Genomic DNA, 22,047 nt, shown 5'->3' with positions numbered 1-22,047 from the left:
TAACGGGACTGAGACAGAGTTGGTAATGATTTGTTTAAATTTGTACAGTGAGACAAGAGCTGAGTCTGGAAGAGAATTACCCAACGTCCAGGTCTGCTGCTCACCCATCGGCTGCTTCACGAAGCATGGAGGGTGCTCTGCCAGAGAAACATCCTCTGGCCAAATTGGTATTATACTGTATGGAGCAGGCTGGAGCTCTTGCTACAGCGTCATTTTCTGTTGATTGTCATTAGAAATACCAGATGGTGTCTTGCTTTTGTGCTTTTTCCACCTGTAAATGGAATAAATTTTGTTCAAGAAACATCTCCTCTTCCCAACCTCCTTGTTGAGACCTTTGGTAAAAGGAGCACCATGAAGCTTGTAGCTAGAGGTTCCCGAGCGCTGCATTTTGTTGTTAAAATTGCAAGAATTACGGAAAATTGCTTTTGGATAAAGTCATTCTGAACTTGTGCCTTTTTTATTGAGATTTTGTATCTTTGTTAACTGGTCTTTGGTTTTTATTGTGGTTTTTTTTATGTAGCTCCCCAGAGGAATTTTGAAATCGCCTTTAAGATGTTTGATCTGAATGGTGACGGCGAGGTGGACATGGAAGAGTTTGAGCAGGCAAGTTGAACGGCAGGTTGACTTCTTAATGCTATGGCATCTTAGTCACAAGTGCAGCACTCTTCTACGATGTTATTGTGATTTATATTTGTGGTTAGTGCTGGTTTACATCTTTTCCTGCTATGCTCTGCTGTGTTGCCTCAGTGCCTGCTTTTTTGTTTTTAACTGGATATTTCAAGACATAATTTTTCATTCAACCAGGACAACTGTAAGTATAAACTCCGATTTCCTGCGACTTTGTCACCGAGGTATCTTTACAAGATGTCACCTCCAAAGTAGAGTGAAAAAAATTCTTTACCTACTGATGTCATAGGATTTTGATCCTACTTTCTTCCACAACTTTTACTGCATTCCTTAGTTTTGTTTGTCTTCAGAGAATAACCAGGGTGAGTCTGCTTCAGAGAAGAATTTAGCCACTTACTTCAATGTAATGTAAAAACGTATTGAGAGAGTATTTTCATTAGTTTCTTTCCCCTACTTCTTATGAGGTTTCATCAACAGGGAGTTTGATGCAGGCTTTTTAATGAGCTTAGCGTGCTTGTCTGATACTCATGAGGTCCTCCTATAAGCTATGGTTTGTGGTTGTGTTAGAGTGAGAATAGATTGAAGCCTCGAGCTGTCAGTGGGGAAAAGATCTCGCCTCCCCAGGCAGAAGTGTACGGTTTTCTTGCCTATGTAGAAAACAGCCCTAAGGCTTTGGAAACTCATAAACATCCTGAAGTCACTGTATAGTAGCAAAGCTCCATGTGTGTGCTACTCATGAAAGGAAAAGTAAATGCGTTTGTGAACAAGGGAACTGGCCGGTTGGATGGGGAGTCACCATCTCTGTTATCAAAGAACAAGGTAGAGGAGACACACCACTAATTACCTAATATTCATGTGGCCCCTGGCACTTCTGTGACCCCATATCCCTCAGGACTGTGCGTTTAATGGGCAAGTGGAAGCTGCTGCTTCTGGGCAAAGGAAACGAGACTCTCTGATTAAAAAAAATAACCTGCCCTTGTGGGGTTTTTTGTGCTGGAGGACATCCGTGTTTGGAGAAGGTGAAAAGCTGTGTACTGATATCCGAGAACAAAGCAGCCCTGAATAATCTAGTTACAAATTCTTACTCATCGGTTAATAGAATGACTAGTTAACTTCAGAAGCGTCTCTAAGAGGTCATGCTTGGGGCACTTGCTATAAATCGGAAGAACTAGTGGCAAAGCAGGTCTGTTAAATTGATTCCCCCTTCTAATCTTTTGCTGTCATCCTCCTTAAACTATTACCTGTGGCTATGATGTCATTATTATGAGTTTACTCCAGAGCTGTGTAATATATCTGGTTAACTGTACATTTTTAGATGCAAACTTTGGACTGTGAGAATGGGAGTATGTTTATCTCCAATATGATATCCCTTCATGTGATAGCTTGTAATGTAAAGCCAGGAGTTTTTCATTTTCCTTCGAGTGCAAATTTGAATACACGGCTGTATCCAGGTTATTGTGCTGTTTGGCACTGCCTCCCTACAACCTACTGATTTAGCTATGAAAAATTCTGAATTTCCTATTTTCCCAAGTAAAAAATACAGTTCTTCCTTCTATTTGCATAGTGCATTAATATAGCACTCCACTGCAGCTATGTGATAATATTTAACAATTCAAAAGGTGTTTTGCAGTAGTTACTAATGTTCTAGAGTGAAATCAATTATGGAGATAAATGAATTTAAGAAAAGTGGAGAACGGTTAACCGCCTACTAAAAATGCAGTGACACCAAGGTACTACCGCAGGTGTCAAGTTTGGCTTTTTTATTAGCCATGTAAAGTAAGAAAGAATGTTTCTTGAGGATGAATATTTCGGAAGCGCTATGAAGATAAAGGTACAAAATTGAATTAAATGATCTCAAATCATCCGGTAGGCAAAGGAAGTTGTATGTGCATTAAGTCATATAAAAATCCTTAGGAAGGGGAACATATTTTTGTTAAGCTTGTTACATGCGTCACTACCTCTATATAAAGGAATAAAATTCCTGGTTAGCATCAGAATATTTTGGTGAAGACTGATCTTCTGGAGCTTTCGAGTCAGAGGATGAAGGAGCTGTTTTGGAAAGTGAGAAGCTGACAATATCTTCGGAGATATCACTAACTGGTTTGCTGCACTTCCCAAACAGAATTAAAGCAAACACATAGCTTCAGCGGGAGGCACATATATAACGGTATACATAAACACATAATGTAACACACAGAATAATTTATATGATAAATACTCTTTTTCACTCCTTCTGGAAATGCCTCGGTAAGAGCATGAAGGATGGCAGGGTTTGCAGATCTGTCCCATAAACATCTTACCTGGCAGGGACAGCTGAAACTGGCCCTTCCAGGGGATTATGCCACTAGAGGTGGCATCAGTTTAAAAGAGCAACAGCGTTTTTGGGGAGAATGGGAAGAAAAAGAAGGGCAAGAAAAGGGTCCTCACAGAAGCGTTGTACCATCCCCGCTGGCTGTGAGCACATGGGAATGAATTTCATACTCCTTTTTCACATGTCGTCTTTGGAGACAGCCAACAGCAGGTCTCTCTTCTCATGCATCTCTGAAAAACCTTAAGAGTATTCATCAAGAAAGAAAATTACTTGCAGTAATTTAGCTAATATTTGAGTAAGTTGGAAGCTTTAACTACCTAATTAGAAAATACTGAATTTCTTCAGGCCTCACTGAAGAGCCTCAGACTTTTTTCCAGTTGATGCATACGGTTAGTGCATAGTGCTGAATAGTTTGGTGTCTGCATCAGTATCATCTTCAACTTTTCATCCTTCAGCATGTAAATTGTTAGTTTACTCTTCCATTTTTGGATGGAAAAAGTTGGATGAAAAGTAGTAAATTTGCAGGCAGTGTTACTTTTTGATTTCTCTTCAAACCATTAACTATTTTCATTGATTTTTTTTCTTTTTTTTTTTTCCCCCTTGTCTGATGCAAAAGATTAAACAGATCACAAACACTTAGGCTGAAATACATACAAAAGACATTGAAGCATCTCTGCTTCACATCCTTGTATGATCGATGAGCTGTGGGGGAGGACAGCACTGGTTGGGCTGGAGGACAGCTTCTTGCAGTGGTTGCCTGCCTTTCTCGGTATTAGAAGGATTACACAAAATAGGGACTGGCCAAATAATTTTGGCTCCAGTGCCCACAGATGGATTTTCAAACTGTCCGACACTTGTTATAGATGGGGAGAGAAAAAGAGGGGCGTAGGATGCTGTATAAATAACACCCGGGAAAAGATGCTCTGTTGAACAGTCTGCAGTGTGGTAAACACTTGCTTCTGCAGAAACAGGGGCAATTTTCCAAGCTGGTCATAAACTGCATTGCTTCAGACAGTTTATAAATATTTGTCTCCAAAATGTGCATGCAGAGCTCACAGTTAAAGTGGAGCACAAAGCAAAACAAGGAGTTGCTATTTACAGTGCAAAAATCCTTCCTCGCATCACAGTGCATATTTAAAAAAAAAAAAAAGCCCCAAAACCTTTTTTCTGTATTTTTTTTTTTTCCTCTGACTTGACTTGATTTTCCTTTGTAGTGGAAGTAGTCTGTGGTTCAGAGGCAGCATTTCAAGCAAGGTGAGCCTGGCAGCGATACGCGGCATTCTCCTCCGGAGCATCCCCTTTGGGGTTGTTCCAGCGGTTGCTCTCTTGTTAGGAAAAAATTGAACACCCCATATACCACGATAACGAGGTTCTGGTGTCCTTTTGACAGCTGGAGCTCTTGGCAGCTGTCTTCCTTCCTCCCTTCCAGTTTTTGTCAGCAGGAGGAAGAGGCTGAAGGCAATGCAGCAGTGTTTGCTGGAGCTTTGGGAAGCCTGTGCTGTCGAGGCTGAGTGCTGGGCAGCACGTTGGGTGGCTTTTTTTCCGCTCCTTTCTCACACTCGTGAATCCTCTGCCTTGTTGGAAGAGATCAGCTATTATGCAGAGAATAATCCTGGCTTCTCATATCACTGCAATAGTCATTCAGACGGGCAAGTGCTGGGAAGGGGTAGTGGGATACTTGGGGATGGAGAGAGGAGGCGAGTGTGCATTTGGCTTGGCTGCCCCCTTAAATTAGCACAGGACCCTTAAAATAACAAACTTTTGGATATTTCAGGCTGTCGCAGCCTTCAAGTTCAACCTTTTGCCATATCGTAGAGGGTAGGGAAGCTGTCCTCTGTGTCCTTGCCCTGTCCTGTAGCGTCCATTTGAGTTGAGTGGTGCCTTTGAGAAAGGTACAGGGCGCTGCTGAGAGCTCAGGGGAGGAGAGGATGCTGTTTGCCTGCATGGTTTAAAAACATTGAGATATTGCTGTTCTAACGTGTGCTTTCACAATTGGCTGTCTTCATGCAAATATCCCAGTCTGCTGGTAACTCGGGTGCTTCTGCATTATTCGTTACTCTGCTGGGGTTCTGTTTGGGCTGATGCAGCCTGCGGGACTTTCGGAGAGCCCTTTGCTCTGGGTGGGTCAGCCCCCGCCTGCAGCTCAGCTTGTTGCACAGCCCCGGGTCGGAGGAGCTTGCAGCCACAGCAAAGAGCGGCAGGCAGCAAGGAGAGGGTGCCCTTGGGTGGAAAAACCCTGGGTTTGTGCACAAGGGGAAAGGAAACGCGATGTGAGATAACAAGGATGTGCAGTAAAGTAGGAATGGAAGCTCTGAAACGTGTGCAGGATTCTTCTTCCCCGCGGTTGCCTCTGCTTTCTCTCCTCCTGTGACTTTGCTGGGAACAAGCTGCTCTCTGCTGACCAGGCGTAGGATCAGCGCTAGAATGCTTATCTGCAAACTGGGTGAATTTTTTCTTAAAACTCTTTTTAAGCATTTCATACTCTTCTTGCTTTAAAAAGGACTGAAAAAACAAAAGCCTCAGTTCAGCCAAATTTTTTAATTGTCATGTCTTTTAAAATTATTTCAGGAAAAAAAAAAAACAAACCAGGATGACATGGCTGAGCTTGGACTACTTCGTACTGATACTTGACTAGTATAAGTCCTAGTGGTGTTTTTGATGCTAACATCTTTCCTCTTTTTTTTAGGTCCAGAGCATCATTCGTTCCCAAACCAGCATGGGCATGCGCCACAGAGACCGGTCTACAACGGGGAACACCCTGAAAACTGGCTTCAACTCTGCGCTGACAACATACTTCTTTGGGGCGGATCTGAAGGGGAAGCTGACCATCTCCCACTTCCTCGACTTCCAGCGCAAACTGCAGCACGACATTCTGAAGCTTGAGGTTTGGGTTATTTTTATGTACGGGGGAGGGCAGTGCAGCATGGACCGTGCTGCATGACGTGGTTTCTGGAGGAAGAGCAAGAGTGTGGGAAGGGTTCAGAGGGAATTACTACAGCTGTGGCTCATAGCACTCACAGATCAAACCTGTTGTTAAATTTCTGATGAGCATTTGAGTGCCTGTGGTGCTCCCCAGGAACATCTCCAGCTTTTGTTGGTAGCTGCTCTTGTGGAGTTGCAGCAGCAGCCGGCACGTCCCGGGTGCGTGTCCCTCCATGTGGTGCTTGCCTTGCTATTGCCTTGGCACTGCTGATGGAGATGATTGAGATGCTTTAGAAAAAGAACAACAGAGGTTGCGAGTGGTCTGTTGCTAACTTACTGAGGAAGGTTTGTTTCAGTCCTAATGAATGAGCTGTGCCCTGAAGGATCGGGGTTTGTAACATTCCCAAAACTCTTCATCTCTGCTTTTGTCCCTGCCTTCTTGTTTGCTTCGCTATTCTTAATATTTCTGCTACGTAAGTGTTCAAGCCTTGTTTGAATCCTGCTAAATAGATGGCCTCTGTTATGTGACCTCCATATTCACTCCTGGATTATTGTGCTTTATAAGAGATGTTGTCCCTCTCTTCTGAGTTTGTTACCTTTCAATTGAATTGAAGGTCTCCTTTTTCCTTTGCATTACCATGAGTTAACAGCTGCTCCCAATCTCCCTCCTCCTAGTCACATAGCTGGAATTTAAGCATCAAGCTTCAAAATTTGGTTCTTTTGACTAAAGCGAGTACAAGAATAGCAACGGGGGACTCCTTGGTCTGTGTGTCAGCTGCCAAACGCAGCTGACTCAAAAATGGTGCCCTTCTCTGGAGCAGGCTCAAGGGTTTGGCCTGGCTTGAGCAAACCCAGGCTTTTATTTGCATCAGAAATGAGGATTTGTGCACAAGAAGATCCTCCCACAACCAATTAACACAACAGTATTTGGAGCTCACTACTGCTTCACTCTGATGTATGAACGTCCGTGTGCTCAGGTTGTGTGATCCAGCTAATGAACAGGTTTTGATTAAGTTCATATTAAGTCAGTTGTTGCGAACTTAACCTGAATTTATTCCCTTTTTTATTTTGAGTTTTATGAATCTAAGTAAGAAACTGGCTCAAGGACTAATTTTTTTTATGAAAGTAGTTTTTCAGTTCACTGACTTCATTTAACTGGTCATTAAAGTGAGTGGTGTGGCTCTGCATTTGCAGGCGAATAGGCTGGTTGAAGACAATGTTCTTTGTGAACTGGAAAGTGTCGACTCCTCAGTGCCTCTACAAATTGAAACGAATGAAATACCTTTTTAAGGTTAAGAAACATAAGCTGAAACTGGAACGCAAAGGGAAGAGAAATAGAGATTATCCTTGTTTGCTGTCCTGCTCTGGTTTCCCACTGCCACGTTCGCTCCAGGGGCGGGCAACAAGGAGGCACTGAAATATTTCTGACCCTGTGCTCCCTCCACAGGTCCCCTCTTATCTCATTAAGACGCAATGGGTTTTTTTCAGTTTGATGGTACTTGTTCTTCTTTTCCTCCTGCAACAGTTTAGTATTAATATAGTTTCTAGTGATTTCAGTCAATTGTGCGTCTTCCTGGTGAATGTTAGTTGCCTTTGTAACAAGTTAGTTATTAATTGGACAGTACAAGATATTTATGTCTTGGTAAGTTAATGAATGTCATAAATGCATCGTTACTGAATTCCTGACAGCACCCTTGAGCACAGTGCTGTGCTGTGTTTAGCATTATTGATACTCGTTTTAACTGAAAAATTGACCGATGTAACGGTAACAGTTCTGTTCTGCCAAACTCATTTTTTCCTGAGTTCATGATACTTAAGAATCATGATTTTGTACCTGATTTTGCTGTTCGTCGTTCTTATTGATTTAGGCAATACAGGCCTATTTCTGTCCTCAGCGTTATGTAACATGGCCTCTCTCCTCTTCTGCTTTTATCTCTTTTGACATGATCTCCCACCTTCTCTCCTTGCTTCACATTTGATGTGTTTGTTCACAGTTAAGTGGCTTTTCACACAAGTGTCTAGTGGATTTGCGTTGCTCCTTTTCCGGGGAGTGCTCTAATGAACTCAGCCACTTAAAAAACATGGTAATTCTGAGAAGAGGCATCCCTCAAATATTTACCTTGACCCTTGCAAATCAGAAGAACGTGAGAAGTGGCGCTAGGAAATACTGTACTACAGAGCATCAGGTAACTCACGTAGCTGACTTAACAGCTTCCCTTGTTTTATCCTTGTTTTATGTGTCTGTTTGGGTAATGAGCCTGTGAGCACAGTGGTCCTTCATCAGCCTTGTGCTTGACTGCCCATGCAGATCATCTCTGGATCTTTCTTGAATATCTCCTGGGGCTAGTGCAGCCCCCAAGTGAAACGGTGCCTCTGTTCTCAAACTGAGATGCTTGCTTTCTCTCTCCTAAAAGAAATCTACTTTGACAGACCTTTTTTAAAGCTGTTTTCCCTTCGGCTCAGGATCCAGGCATATCTGCAGTTAATACACTTGAGAGCTGTTTTTTTCTGCTGACTGTGAAGGTGGAACAATAGTTTCTGACCATCTGAACTCACTCCCCTCTTACTGAGTTTGGTTCCATTTTTTTCCTTACCAGAATATTCATGCATATTTCTTGTTAAGATCGAGCAGAAACTTACTCAGAGGAATTAGATCAGACAAAGCCCTGAACATTTCAATGTTCCTTATGGCTGAAGTGCTGACAGCATGTTTAAGTAACTGTGGCCTGGTGTTTTCTTCTTCCCTTCTGCTTATTTTTTTGATGAAAGTACATTTTCCATCATTTTATGGAAACTCAGCAATCGGCTCAGTTGCAGGAAGGGAAGGATGAGAAGAGTAACCACAGCCAGAGGGAGAAGAGAAGCTTTTAACGGCTTATTACAACTTTTTGTGGTTTGGCTACTTTGAGGAAGCTGTGGCCTCCTTGTTGCATTGTGGGGTGGCCCGGCTTAGCTAAGACTGAGCCACGGGAACCAACCCACCGAATGGGGCAAGCTCCTGGTAGAGTCCTCACTGTTTTCTTACTGCATTCGCGCTGCCTTGCATTTAGCACCTATGGAAAGACTTCCTTTCTTCTTGTTGCTTAGTGTGACAAACGGTGACAAGTTTGTCTGGACAGGCTCTGCAGCTATAATGCGTCCTGTTAGGACAGGCAGTATTGGGCTCAAATGGTGCTTTTTTTTTTTTTTTTTGAGTGAAAGTACTCTGTGGGTTAGGAAGATGAATAGGACTTGACATCATTGTTTATGCTATTTCTGCTTGTTAGTGTCTGTCCTAGATATTCTTGTGTCCTTGGTGGACCAAGAGGGGTCCCAGCCAGCCCATGGGTCTCTGCCAGTCTAAATTTTTCTATTATCCTGTAAGTGCATGTTAGCCCTTTTGTTCTCCACATCTGTGTCACCTCTGAAAAGCAACCCAAATTTGCTAATAGCAGTGATTTAATCGCCATATTTAGTCGTCTTTTATTTCCCCAGGTCTCTTTCTGCCAGCAGTGGAGTATGTGCCTATGGTGTAAGACCTTAGTAAAGAATTTTTTTTTCAATTTGCCTGCAGTGAGATTTCTATAGCACATTGTTTCCCTGACAGTTACTCATGGAGGGCATTTGTTCTCAGCTGAATTAGTGAAGTAGGTACTAATCCAGCCCTACACCTTGTAGGTGTGGGGCTGTCTTCCTGATGGGAGGTGCCACGGCTGGAGAGGCAAGGCTGCGCTGCACGGCTTTGAGCAACCCCACAGCTCAGTCTGGTGTGATCTGGGGTCTACACTTCGAGGTGGTGGGATGCAGCTTCCCATGGAGGAGCTTGCCAGATAGGTTGAAGAGCCAGATCCTTGTGCGGATGTGTATCCTTATGCTTAAACATAGGGACCTTTGCAGATCATTGTTTACCCAAGGATCAAGGATGCCCCAGTAGCGGTCCCTTCCAAGCAAAAGGTCTTCCAAGCGCTGGAGCAAAGAAGTAAAATGAGATTCTGTGAGAATATGGCAAAGGTAGCACACATCATTACTACCATTCGGAAAATCACTTATTTTATGTGTCTGTTCTGTGACAGGTGATGTGAGTAACTTCTTTACCCTGGAAACTCCTGTTTTCATGGCCAATGCTGATACGATTGCTGCTTGGTTTGGTTTTTATGAAGAAGGGGTGATGGATGCTCTTCCATCTGCACTTATGTCATTAGAAAGTCCTAGATCTTTTTGGATCTCAACCCTCTCTTAACAAGTATTCTGGTTTCAGAACACATTTCTAATCTGCTTCGCAATCTGGTTTTAGGGTAGTAACTTGAGTCCGTAAGTGCCTTTCTGTTCTGAGTCCCAGTGATGGGGTAGTTGGTATCTGAGTAATCCTGTACCAAGTATTAAAAACTACTGTGGTGTTACCAGCTTACTGAAGATTTTCTGGGTTCTGCCTTGTTTTTATATGGGCCTGCAGAATGATACAGATTTTCAGTGATTTGTTAACATAGGCAACAAAGTTTGCAGTAATGAGTCCGTGTATCTTTGTATCTGCTGCAGTGATGTAGGTGAAAGAAAAGAATAACTTAGATTGTTTTGACTGGCCTGAAAAATGAAGTCTGGCAGTGTCAGATTGGCTAAGCTTTGTAAGGAAGGGCCCAAAACTCGGACCTTTTGGAGGTCAATTTGCTATTGAACTTGGACGAGACATTTTTATTTCAAGTCACCCTTATGGCAGTCTCTGTCATGGTTAGCTGTGTTGTCTCACAAAGTTGTCCTTTACCTGCTGATCTGCACACCGTCACCTTCACTGCTGGCCTGGCCACTGTGGGAACAATGATGGGGGATGTAACATTTTCCCTTTTTTCTTATGAATTCCTCCTTCTTTGCATCCTGTAATGGATTTTGTATACTTCCATAGTTTTGTCAGTTCTATATCTAGTTCTATATCTATATCCTCTATATATGTCCTCCTTTAGTCCCCTCCTTGCTTTCTCTTCCTTCACATGGTCCTTACATACGAAAAGCCAAACCAGCACTTGTGAAGTTGTCTCTTTAATGGAGCAATTGATGGCAGATACAAAAATTGCTTGGGTTCTTTGTTAGTGATTTCCTGACCTGGTTGCAGCGCTTACCCGAGGTGTCTGTCACTGTGGCTTCTCTGATGTGCAAACCTATTAAGGAAGAGTTTGAGTCGCCTGGCACGTGCCAGTGAGGCTGCAGTCTGAGGTAATAAAAGATACGCTTTGAAACCATTCAGTATGCCATGGGGAAGGAGGGGAGGACGGGCTGATTGTTAAATATAGAAAGCTTAAAGTGCACCTCACGGGTCCTCTCTTTATCCCAGAGGATGCGTGATTCAGTGGGAAGGTGAGGTGGGGATGCAGCATTGGGAGGACCCAGGCTCTGTAATGTGTGCTGCACGGCTTGAGAGCTCCTGCCCTGGGGAGCACAAATGCTGTAGCTGGGTTGTGAGCGGTGGGAGGGAGGCAGTCCAAGCCCCGGGGGTGGTGAAGGGCAAAAAGTGGCTGCTGTAAGAGGGAACAGGTAAAGCACAGAATTAGAGCAGGGAGAGGAATATTAATAAGCTGAAAATACAATTAAAAAGCAGCCGCTTTTTAGGCAACCAAAGAAAACCCAGAGCAGCTTGGCTTTTACATTTTTTTTGTTCCGGTGTGTTGCCTAGGAGCTTCTTCTCTATAAGACAACAGACCAAATGTGCGCTTACAGATTGCCTGTGCAGCCGCACGATGGATGCTGTGAAGCTGAGACATGAGAGACGGCGGTGGGGGATCAGATCTGTGCACAGGGGAGACTTCCTGCAGTGGTCCTCTGCTACCCAGTTGTCCCTTTGTGCTGTTACGTACCAAGTTCAGCCTGAACCTCTCTTTCTCTTGGTCAATCCCAGCTGGCAGAGGCAGATGGGAGTGAAGGAAGGGGTCAGCGGATGGGATATCTTGGAGAACATACCTGTCTCCATCTGAGTCTGAGAGCCCGCGCTCTGGGGCTGTGACAGTTTTGTCATCCCCTAATTCTAGATTCAAGGTATGTTGATAGCCAGTAACCTTTAAACAACAGCTCTGGGAGGAAAGAGGACTTTGTCCTCGAGGCTTTTTCCCCCCAGAAGTCCTTGCTAGAGTCAGGGATGGACAAAGACATGATGAGTTTAGTGAAAGTAGAGAGGAGTTATCAGGTTTATTCCCGGAGATCTATATACTCCCTCTTTTGTGTTTAATGTGTTAGAAGTTTTAGGGAATAGAAATAAGACTGATAACCATGACTTTGTGATGGATAGCCCTGAAGGTGTTGTGGATGACAGAATTTTGTGACATCTCCAGTTAAAAATGGGATCAAGTGACCACCATGATTAGGTTCGTATCAGGGAACTCTGTAGCTAAGGAGTCACAGACCAGCATATACATATGTAAGCTGGGAATTTCTAGGCAGGCAGTTGAAATGATCTGGACAGCTCATCATGTTTTTGATGGCATTCAAAGCTTCTGGCAGCCTGCTTTTGTCTTGGCGTGTGAATGGAAAGGGTCGCGTGAAGCTTTCAGGTTGACCATACTGTCTTGGTTAGGGTTTTGGGAAAAGCTGGCATTCAGTTTTTGTCCAATGTCGGCCAAAGACTTGGCAAGAATTCAGAGTGGGATGTTAGTATTGGAAAAAAAAAAAATCCGGAAAACAGGAATAAGTTACGAGGCCATGGCATGTGCAGCTTAAAGGAAAGACAGAAGGGAGATATAACTGTCTCAGTAAATGTGAGGAGTCACTATAAAGAAGACTGAGACAAGTAATTTTCATCAATCAGTAACGGCAGAGCAGATAATGAAAGGCTTAAATGTGCACCAGGGAAAGTTTTTAGTTAAAATACAAGACGGGTTGAATTTCAGTCCCTTTTTTCATTAAGAAGGGAGAGTGCCGGTGGGTAGGTGGTTCACCGTCACGGGTGAGGTACCGAAAGCTATGCTTCGTGCCTCTATCGGAAGATGCCGTAAACACTATTCCTAACTAATTCCTCCCCAGTACAGGCTGCAAAAGCAAGTGGGGAAATCGTCTGTGCCAGAGAAACCCTTCCAGTGCCTCACTCTGAAAGGTGGAGGAAGAGTCAGGTATCAGCTGTGGGGTGGTTTAGGGGGGCTCAGGATGATGAGAGTACATCAAGCATCTGCATGTCAGCTGTGAAATGCTTGGTGAGACATCCTGGGGGTGCTAACTGGTGTGCTTCAAGGAGTGAGGGGCGCACTGGCCCTTGGGCTCTGCTTCAGTCAACTCTGTACTCGGCCTACGTGAGCACGGGAAGACCGTGTCTGGCTGTGTGGTCATCTTCGACATACCTGTTGGATTGAAATCAAGTAAAAGCACTCAGGCAGCCGCTTTTTAAATTGTGTCTTAGCTGTAACTTGGGTCCGCTCCATCACCAGTGACAAGTGAGCAGTTGCAGCGCTACGACTGGCACCGACACGCTGAGGTTAAGGGCAGTGACACCAAGCAGGTACCCAGTGTCAAGCTGAGAACGTCCTGTGGTCAGTGGATCAAAAGAGGCTTCATGGCCTGATTAAAGCAACCATTGCAATGCCTGGTGAGAAAACACCCGCTATGGTATATGCTGCTGCTTTGCTTGTATTTGAACCAGGTGACTTAAATGTGGTTGATGCAGTGGCTCTGCAGGGGAAGCTGTTTGAGGATTTTATTGGAATTTCTATTTATTGCATCGTTAGTAGCAAGCAGTAGGGGGTTTTGCTCTGTAGAAACAGGCTCCTTTGGTTTATGAAGTGTGTGTAAATTCACTCCCGAGCTCCTGCAGTGCAGGGCGCTGAGCCCTGTGCTTATGCAGGCAGCAGAGCCTTTTGTAGGACCCCTGCAAACAAAATCCCAAGAGTGGTATTTTGATTAATTACGTTGCCATGCGAATGTGTGTGGAGGTTTGTATTGCCGAGTCCATAAAGTAGAAGGGATAAGCTAGTTAGCATAGATGCTTTTGTTCATGTGCACACAATTCAGTTAACCAAGAGCCAGGTAGTCCCAAAAGTTGACGGGCAAGAGGCTGGGGACGTCTGCGTGAACCTGTTGGGACTGCAGCCGTACGGCTGCGTTAGCTGGGTGGTGTACCTGGGTGTGTAAGCCCCGTATGGAAGGCTTTGGATCAACGCTAGCTTGTGCCTGGCAAGCCCAGCACACATGCAGGGTACCATGCTGGTGCTGGGTTTCATTCCGTTAGCAATGTGGGAAAGGCAGAAACCATCTTGGAAGTGTCTGCGGCTTTGTTTTGTTATCGCGGAGCCATTGCTGAGGCATTTGCAATGTCCCGGTTCGCTGACAAAAATCAAAGCAGTCATTTAGGGCTGCGTGTTTTCCATCTTCCCGTAGACCCTAAGGTACAGTGACCACGGGAGCGTGGGCAATGTGTTTTATTAATCACAGAAAAAAACGAAATGTTTATCACCCAGTGGGCTTGCTGTGCTTTCTTGGGTGAGAATGTTGGCCAGCTTCTTAAGCATGACCCAAAATAAATACAAATCGAGTCCTGCACAATAACAGCATGCTAAAATCGCTGGTTGGGAAGTTTCCGATGAGCAATTCTTGTAGCAGGTATCTGACTTCTGCCTAAATCTTCTGCTATATGAACAAATGCTTTAGTCCTCTCGCTCTTTTTCCCCTTTCAAGCTCTGAAGACAGAGCTGTTCTGCACCTCCATGTATTGCTGTCTGTGCTTCCCTTTAATTTATCAGACGTGTCCTTTCCCCTTAGTACTACTGATTCCTCTTCTTTAGATTTCCTTCCTTTAATTCCCTCACCGCATAAAATTTCAAAATGCAGATCTTTTCAGAGCTGGCAAGAAGTTTTTTTTGATTCATGAGGATGAAGTTCAGGTGCGGCCATCTTTACATAACCTTTTTTAATTGCTCATTAAAGCATAACAAGTTGCTGGTGATTAGAATTAATTTTTTCCCCTTGCAGGCAGCAGTGGCATGCCAAGGTCAATGAAACCTCAAAAGCATCTATCAAACACCTGGGCTGCTGGGATGGCACTGCTGCTGACAGATGTACATTTTTAACCTGGCTGCTATGTATTCACTTAAGCTGCTCTCGGAGAGCAGAGGGAAGGTGCGAACACGGGAAGTGTTCAGAAGACTGGGTTTTCTCATGTGAAAATAGCTCCCTTTTCTTTCATGTGTTTTTTTAAGATAAAAAAAGAGAAGCAAGCTGCTGCTGTGGTAGCATTGGGAGTGTTTTTCCTGACCTGATCCAGCTATACAACCCACACTTGAGTCCAGGGAATCAGGTAGGGGAGGGAGTTAATGGGCAATTAAATAATTCGGATGTTCTGGCTAGTTTTACAAGGCTCAGAAGTGGTTTCCAAACCTGAGGATGTCATGGTGCTGTCTGCCTGTCCCCGGTGGAGCAGGGACCACCAGGAGCAGAAGGCAGCGTGCCAGCTCGGTGCAGCTGGTGTTGCAGCACGCCGGGGCAGGAGCTGCTGCAGCGCTGCAGGCAGGGAGCATCTCAGCCCGCTCTGGGCATCGGAGGTGGGTCGTGGTGGTCGTGGTTTGCTTCTCTGTACAGGTTATCCAGCTCTGGACCAACTTTCTTGAGCAGCCCTGGTTGGGATGCAGGGTGATGCCCAGAACAGCCTGTGCATGATGGTTCAGGCTGGGTTTGGCCTTTCCTCCTCTGCATCGTTCCCGTTTGCATTTCTCCCGCTGTTGGTAGCTCTGATAATCTTTAGAGCTGTTTCTTCAACTGGTATTTACCAAATAATTTAATTGGGCTTTGTTGATCCCATCCAGTGGCTCTTCGCAGGCTGCCAGCACAGTATGTCAGGCTGTATCTGGAGCAGGCTGGGCTTCACCTTGCAAAGCCCAGTGTTTCAGATCCATGTGCACTGGAACCTTTCAGCATAATTAACAACAACAACAACAAAAATCAGTATTTTGAAACCTTTGATCTTTCCAAATAAAAAGTCTTTAGAAACTTTTGCCTCACTTTCTTTTTTTGGCAATAATTTGGTGCCTGTGCAAACACTACAGCTTACTCCCAAATACATTAATTTTTTTTGGACGGAGGAGATTTGCTGGGATTTAGGAAGATGTACAGTGTTTTCCCCTTCCTCTGTCATAGTTGTATATGCAACTTGACAAGAGATCCTGGCAGCCTGCTTCTCCAGAACAGTAAACAGAGCCAGTGCTGCAGTAGTTTGCAGATAAATAATGTATTACAACCTGTCAAATAAAGCTTTGGGCAAATACCGCTTTAAAGAGTCATATATTGTGAATCTGAATATTACCCTACAAATCATTATTTCCCAGACCCTTTTGATTCCTTATTTGGCACAGCGCAGCTCTCTGAACAGGTCACCTTTTTCAACTACCCTTAAACCTGACAGAATTACTATTAGCAATATTTTTGCTATTGATGTTTGTTTAACCAGCATAAATAAGCCCAAAAATCATCCCTCAACACTTTTCTCTCCATCCAAAAGTCCTTGTAGATTTTTTTTTTGCTATCTCAATTGGAAATAAGAAGTGGCGCACGTACGTTCATTTTTTAGATGCTTGCTTTGAGATTTTAGGGCATATATAGTTTGTTTGATTGGTTTTTAGGAGAAGCCTTCCTAGAAATTGAAAAGCCTGTTAAAATATAGCTAGTATTTTGCTACTTTAAGTGTTTAAAGAGGATTGAAATTATATTGCCGGGATGTCTGGTTGCAGTTAGTTTGAAGTTCAAGAATACCTACATAAAATTTACAGAAGAGAAGTTTAAGAGTATTTCCAAAAAATGAAAGCCTGATAAGTTGAAGATGCTGATTCTTGCACAGTGGGAGTGCTATGCTTGGTGGTATTTGTGTTTAATATCCCTTTTAAAACTGTGATGTGACCATGTTTCGTATTCTTTCCTGGTGTTTATAGACTAGCAAGGCTGTGCAGTAACTCTCGAATGAGCCCGTGCACTGATAGGTATGGGCATAATTGCAGAAAAAGCAGCGTGGAGTATCGCTTTGTCCGTGCGGCTCAGCAGTTGGTATTCCTGTCACGGGATAAGTCTGGGGGATATAAATTCAAGTCCCAAATCACAGACCGAGCTGATTTCCCCATCCTGTCACCCCGCGGCTGCTGGAAGGGTTGTGCCGTAGAGGTAATTGGCAAACAGCATGGGAGGTGCCACTGCTTTTTTTTTTGGTGTTGCTTTAGGAAAAGTCTGAGGTGTGTTTTCATCGTGCTGCGTTGTGTTACAGCTGGGTGTTTGCCTCTCGCGTTGATGGGCTTCGAGGCTCTTGCTGGTTTTGGTTGATCTTAAATGCCGTTTGAATCTATGCTGGGTGCAGCCACTGGAAGGACGTGATGGTTATTTTCACAATCTTCTTCAGCAAACAAAGCAAGCAAAACAAGAATAAGCCACTGTTCGGTGTACAGACCAAAAATGCGATGCCAGGTTAGGAAGGAGAAGGAATCCCACTTTTCAAGCGTGAGGTTTTTACATCCATTTGTGGTTGTATGGTGATGCAAAGCTCTCTTTGAGGGTTTTGGTGCTCTGGCATCCCTCCCCGGGCAGTTGCAGAGCTGGTGTTGCACTCTTGGGCATAGTCCGGTCTGGTGGCAGCAATGACACAAACTGCTCCCTGTTTTTTATACTTGCAGTCTCTGATTAGACAGGGTTTCAGCACTGGGGTTTTAGGTAGAAATTTCCTGTATTAATGCTATTGGTTATGACAAATTCAATGAGGAGGGAGGAGAGTCAGCTGGAATGAGAAGTCTTCCCCTGGGGAGTGTCTGGTACCCAAGCTTGACCTTTTTCTGAAGGAGGGATGTCCTGGGGGCAAGTTAAAATTTCATCTTACAGCAGTGTTTCGGAAAGAAAATGTGTCTCAGCTGAAGCCACGCATCCCACCACACCAAGCCTGAACTGGAAGGGGTAATTCAGCCCTTACTCCGTGACGTATGGCACGCCAGGGCTGCAGGTCTGCGCTCATGGAGATGTGATGCTTGTTTGTACCCTAAACCTTGGGTTTAAATGACATTTCCTGGTTTCCCCATTGTTTCTTAGATTGGAAAAGTCTACATTTATGAGGTGGATGGTCCGAGTCCATGGCACCATTTGCTATGCCCCATCTCCACGGTTAAGGAGGACCCAGAGGAGGTCCTCCTGCCCATGCCAGATGGCTCCTTAGCCATCAGAGCTACTTCATTTCCCAGCAATGAGCCTTGCAGCTGGTGGTGGCAGAAGGAGAGATGAAAGGAAACTAATGTCTGTGTTTAAGAAGCTCCAGCGTTTTTTGGGGTGTTTTTTTGTTTGTTTTGGTTTTTTTTTTAATAAAGCTGTTTCTCATGGCGGTGTCTCTGAATTGGTTCAGGCTGGATGCTTCTCAGAAGCTGGCATTTGATTTCCCACAGGATAAGGTGGATTGAGTTAGTGGGGAAAAAAAATAGCAAAGTCTGGAAGCAGAGGGATTATGGGTCTGTCATTTTATGGTGGATCCTTGTATTGCCTTTCTATAAAGTTGCACAATTAAGGGGATGTGGAAGCAGAGAAAATTGTCCGTTTATTTGCCTTCTGCTCTCCTCATGTGATGAAGCCTTTCCTCCATGCATTGAAGAAAAGAGAGTAGGGTTATTTATTCACACAGAAAGCTAAGCTAGAAGGAAGCTTACCCACATTTCAGCTTATAGAGGAACATGAAGATGTTCATCCTGTCTGATGGGGGGTTTTTTGGAGGAGGTGGGAGTATTTAACACATGTTTAAGATTATGGATAGTCTTTTAAATGATTATATAAAGTATCCCACTGTGGCATATGGACTGGCTACTGGAACTGGGCTAGTGAAGCTGGGTCAGGTTGGCAGTGGGAGAGTGAAGTGCTGTGCCCCATTTCTCCTGCCTTCTTACCCTCCCATAAATGCCTTTAGTTTCCTTACACATCATGTTGGCTTTTAATGAATTTCAAAATACTGCCTGTTATATTTTAGGCTAATTTCTTCAGCATCTCTGGCATCCTGGCTTGCGGGAAGAACACTGGAGAGCGTTATATTTCATGATTTACTGTATCCTTGCTGGCGTGCGGATGCGGAATCCACTGCTGGCACCAAGTGGCTGCGGGTGGAAGCTGCTCTGGAGATGTTGGACTCGCCGGCCATCTGTGTTGCGTGTGTAGATTTTGGGGCTGCAGTTCAGAGAGGGATAGGATCCCCCTCTTCCTTCTCTAGTTTCCGTGATGGTCGGTGTCACACGTGGGAGCTGCTCCGTCCCGCGCCAGCTGGTGCCCTGCGATGCTGGCTGAGCAATTGCCTTGGCCGTGCTTTTCCTTTCTTTAAGATATATGAAAGAGAAAAAGGCTGTCAGAGGACTTGTTTCCTTGTAATAGATCTCAGTGTGCTCTGCCCTGCATCCCATCCTTGCGGGGTTGATTTGTTCCCCCCCCCACCCCAAGTGACTGGAAAAATAACCCGTACAGTAATGTCACATGCATGGAGGCAAAGGATCATGATTACCTGAGAAAGGACACTATTTTTCCTGGCTTTTCAAAAATCTGGGGGATTTTAACACTTAACACTGTTCATAGACTGTGTATTGAGTACTGAAAGAAAAATTACTGTAGGCTTTGCATCCTCCTTCATTTTCAAGTAGAGACAACGGGTGAGCTGTGTTTGGCCAGAAGACATTCAAGAAGGCAGGAGAGCACAGGTGTAGTACCTCTGCTCCCAGACAGGGAGGTGGGAAAGGGGGTGCCAGGGGTAGATGGTTGGTTTTTTTTTTTTAGAAGCTGAAATCAAGATTTTTCCACTCAAAAATCATTTGAAGCCAAGTTTTTTATGAATATGATTTTGTTGCTTTTTCTCAGTTCAGTGGTGATTATATTTGAATTTGGAAGCTGGTTGTTGACCAGCTCTCGCTTGCTAGCCCCTTTTTAGGCTAGCCTTTGCAACGAACACCGCTGTGTGCCTCGGTATGGGAGAGCTTGCCTTAACGCTTGCATAACAAGCAATTGACTCTTGGCATCTGTGAGTGTTTCGGTTTAATGTTAGAGGTGTTCATTTTAAAGTGAGATAAACCCAGAATAAGAATAATTAATTTCACGGTTTACAGGCTTTTTTATTTCTTGTGAATAATATTTGTATGGTGTTTGGGCTCATCACTGTACCTGATGACCACCTGCAGAAATTAAAAGTCGGAACCAGTTTTGGTGCCCACAGGGAGGGGGAATGAGTTGGTTTATTCACAGGGTCTCAGGACAATTTTGTGCTTTAAAGAGATTTGTATAAATAAGTTATTTTAGTTCCTTCATCTTAGATTTGTTTTATCTTTATTTTGTCCTTTAAGACAATCTCCCAACTGTGTGATAAATCAAAAGATTAAAGCTGTTCCGTTTCACGCAGTGGGTCTGCTGCAGGTGAGGCTCTTGCTACTGCTGTGATCGAGACTCGGGTTATGGCACTAGGATGGGCGCTTGTCATGGTTTAACCCCAGCCAGCGACTAAGCACCACGCAGCCGCTCGCTTACTCCTCACCGGTGGGGTGGGGGGGAGAATCGGAAGAGTGAAAATGAGAAAACTCGTGGGTTGAGATGAAGACAGTTTAACAGGTAAAGCAAAAGCCACGCACGCAAGCAAAGCAAAACAAGGAATTCATTCACCACTTCCCGTGGGCAGGCAGGAGTTCAGCCATCTCCAGGAAAGCAGGGCTCCATCACGCGTAATGGTTACTTGGGAAGACAAATGCCATCACCCCAAACATCCCCCCCTTCCTTCTTCTTCCCCCAGCTTTGTATGCTGAGCATGACGTCCTGTGGTCTGGAATATCCCTTTGGGCAGCTGGGGTCAGCTGTCCCGCCTGTGTCCCCTCCCAGCTCCTTGTGCACCCCCAGCCTGCTCGCTGGTGGGGTGGCATGAGAAGCAGAAAAGGCCTTGACTCTGTGTGAGCACTGCTCAGCAATAGTGAAAACACCTCTGTGTTATCAACCCTGTTTCCAGCACAAATCCAAACCATAGCCCCATACTGGCTACTGTGAAGAAAATGAACTCTATCCCAACCCCAACCAGCACAGTGCTCTACTTCATTTTCAATAAATTTTGCAAGATGCCAAAAATACTGCAAGCATAAGCATGTTAATTGTGCTCCACGTTTTGATACTGGTGAGATCCTCGTACTTGAATATTGGAGTTATTTTTAACAGATGCTGTACAAAGGTTTGCCTCCAGAAGGGCTTTCCCCACCTGCCTTAGCTCGTGTCTTTGACAGCCGATGCAATAGCACTTGTTGATTTTTATTTTCCCTGTAGGACAGAAGAATCCCCGGTGCCTGGCCTAGACCAGATTGCCCAAACCCAGAGTCTGCATGATTTGCTACACCTCTGTCCATCCTTTCCTTGCATGAGTGATGGTTCAAAGACTTTTCTAAGCATATTTGCCACTTATGAGGTTGATTTGAGATATTTGGACCCGTTTCTTATCCTTTAATAAAAGATGCTACCTAAAGCTCTGCTAAAACTTGGGATATTTGAAGGCAGTTGGTAGAAAAATACTGGTTTGTGTCTTTTGGGATGAAATTAGGAATATTATAGCAGAAGAAGGCATTGGTGCTATGTTTGAAACAGTACTGACTGCGAATTTTTGTGTCCATTGGGTATTGTAAAACTTCGCATTCTTCAAATATTGCAGAGATGACTACCTCTCCTTTTTAATGAAGAACACATACTTTTCCTTCCAATGAGTTTTCCTTCTCCTTTCCCCAGCACATGAGAAGGGGAGAGGCTGATGTTTTGCATCGTGAGTAACCCCCAAAGTCTGTATCAGATGACAGTAAAAAGCGCCATCTTTTTCCCAAATATTGTGTGGGCCACTCAAGTGGAAGCACAAGGTGCTAGGAAGCGGAATTTGTCTGGTTGGGAGCTGCCTCCTGCCAGCGTAGTCAGTCCAAACTCCTCTAGCCCTGGCACTTCATGCATTTCAAATGCAATAGGAATCCCTTAGTGCACCACTGGGAAAAGCAGCGGAAGTCTGGCTGATATGCTAATAATTAAAAAAATATTTACCCCAAACTTGGCATTAGCATGGAAATTGTAATAGCTTGTTTGCAAGCAGCCTAGTTGCTATATAGCATAGCTGAAGAGCACTGTATGTTAAAAGCATATATAGCTGCCGTGTCTGGAGCTCTGCCTACACAAGGATTGAAAACAAGGCTGGTGGAGCTGCCGGCTTTCATCTCCCCACCTAGAATCTCGGTTGGGTGCCTTGCTGG

At 44.3% G+C, this 22,047-nt stretch overlaps 1 protein-coding gene across 2 annotated transcripts in view; it reads left to right on the top strand.

Moving 5' to 3' along the window:
* MICU1 (mitochondrial calcium uptake 1) overlaps positions 1-22,047 on the top strand; it is a 109,903-nt gene that overhangs the window by 68,499 nt on the left and 19,357 nt on the right. For both annotated transcript variants that reach the window (XM_050898915.1, XM_050898914.1), the window contains 2 exons: positions 521-603; positions 5,625-5,822. In XM_050898915.1, coding sequence (XP_050754872.1) covers positions 521-603; positions 5,625-5,822 — 281 coding nt within the window. The remainder of the gene's footprint in view (positions 1-520; positions 604-5,624; positions 5,823-22,047) is intronic.

The sequence above is a fragment of the Gymnogyps californianus genome, chromosome 6 (genome assembly GCF_018139145.2).
Source record: "Gymnogyps californianus isolate 813 chromosome 6, ASM1813914v2, whole genome shotgun sequence".
Classification (NCBI taxonomy): Eukaryota; Metazoa; Chordata; class Aves; order Accipitriformes; family Cathartidae; genus Gymnogyps; species Gymnogyps californianus.
Note: the sequence above shows the minus strand (reverse complement) of the source record. Positions and strands in the feature narration are given on the sequence as shown.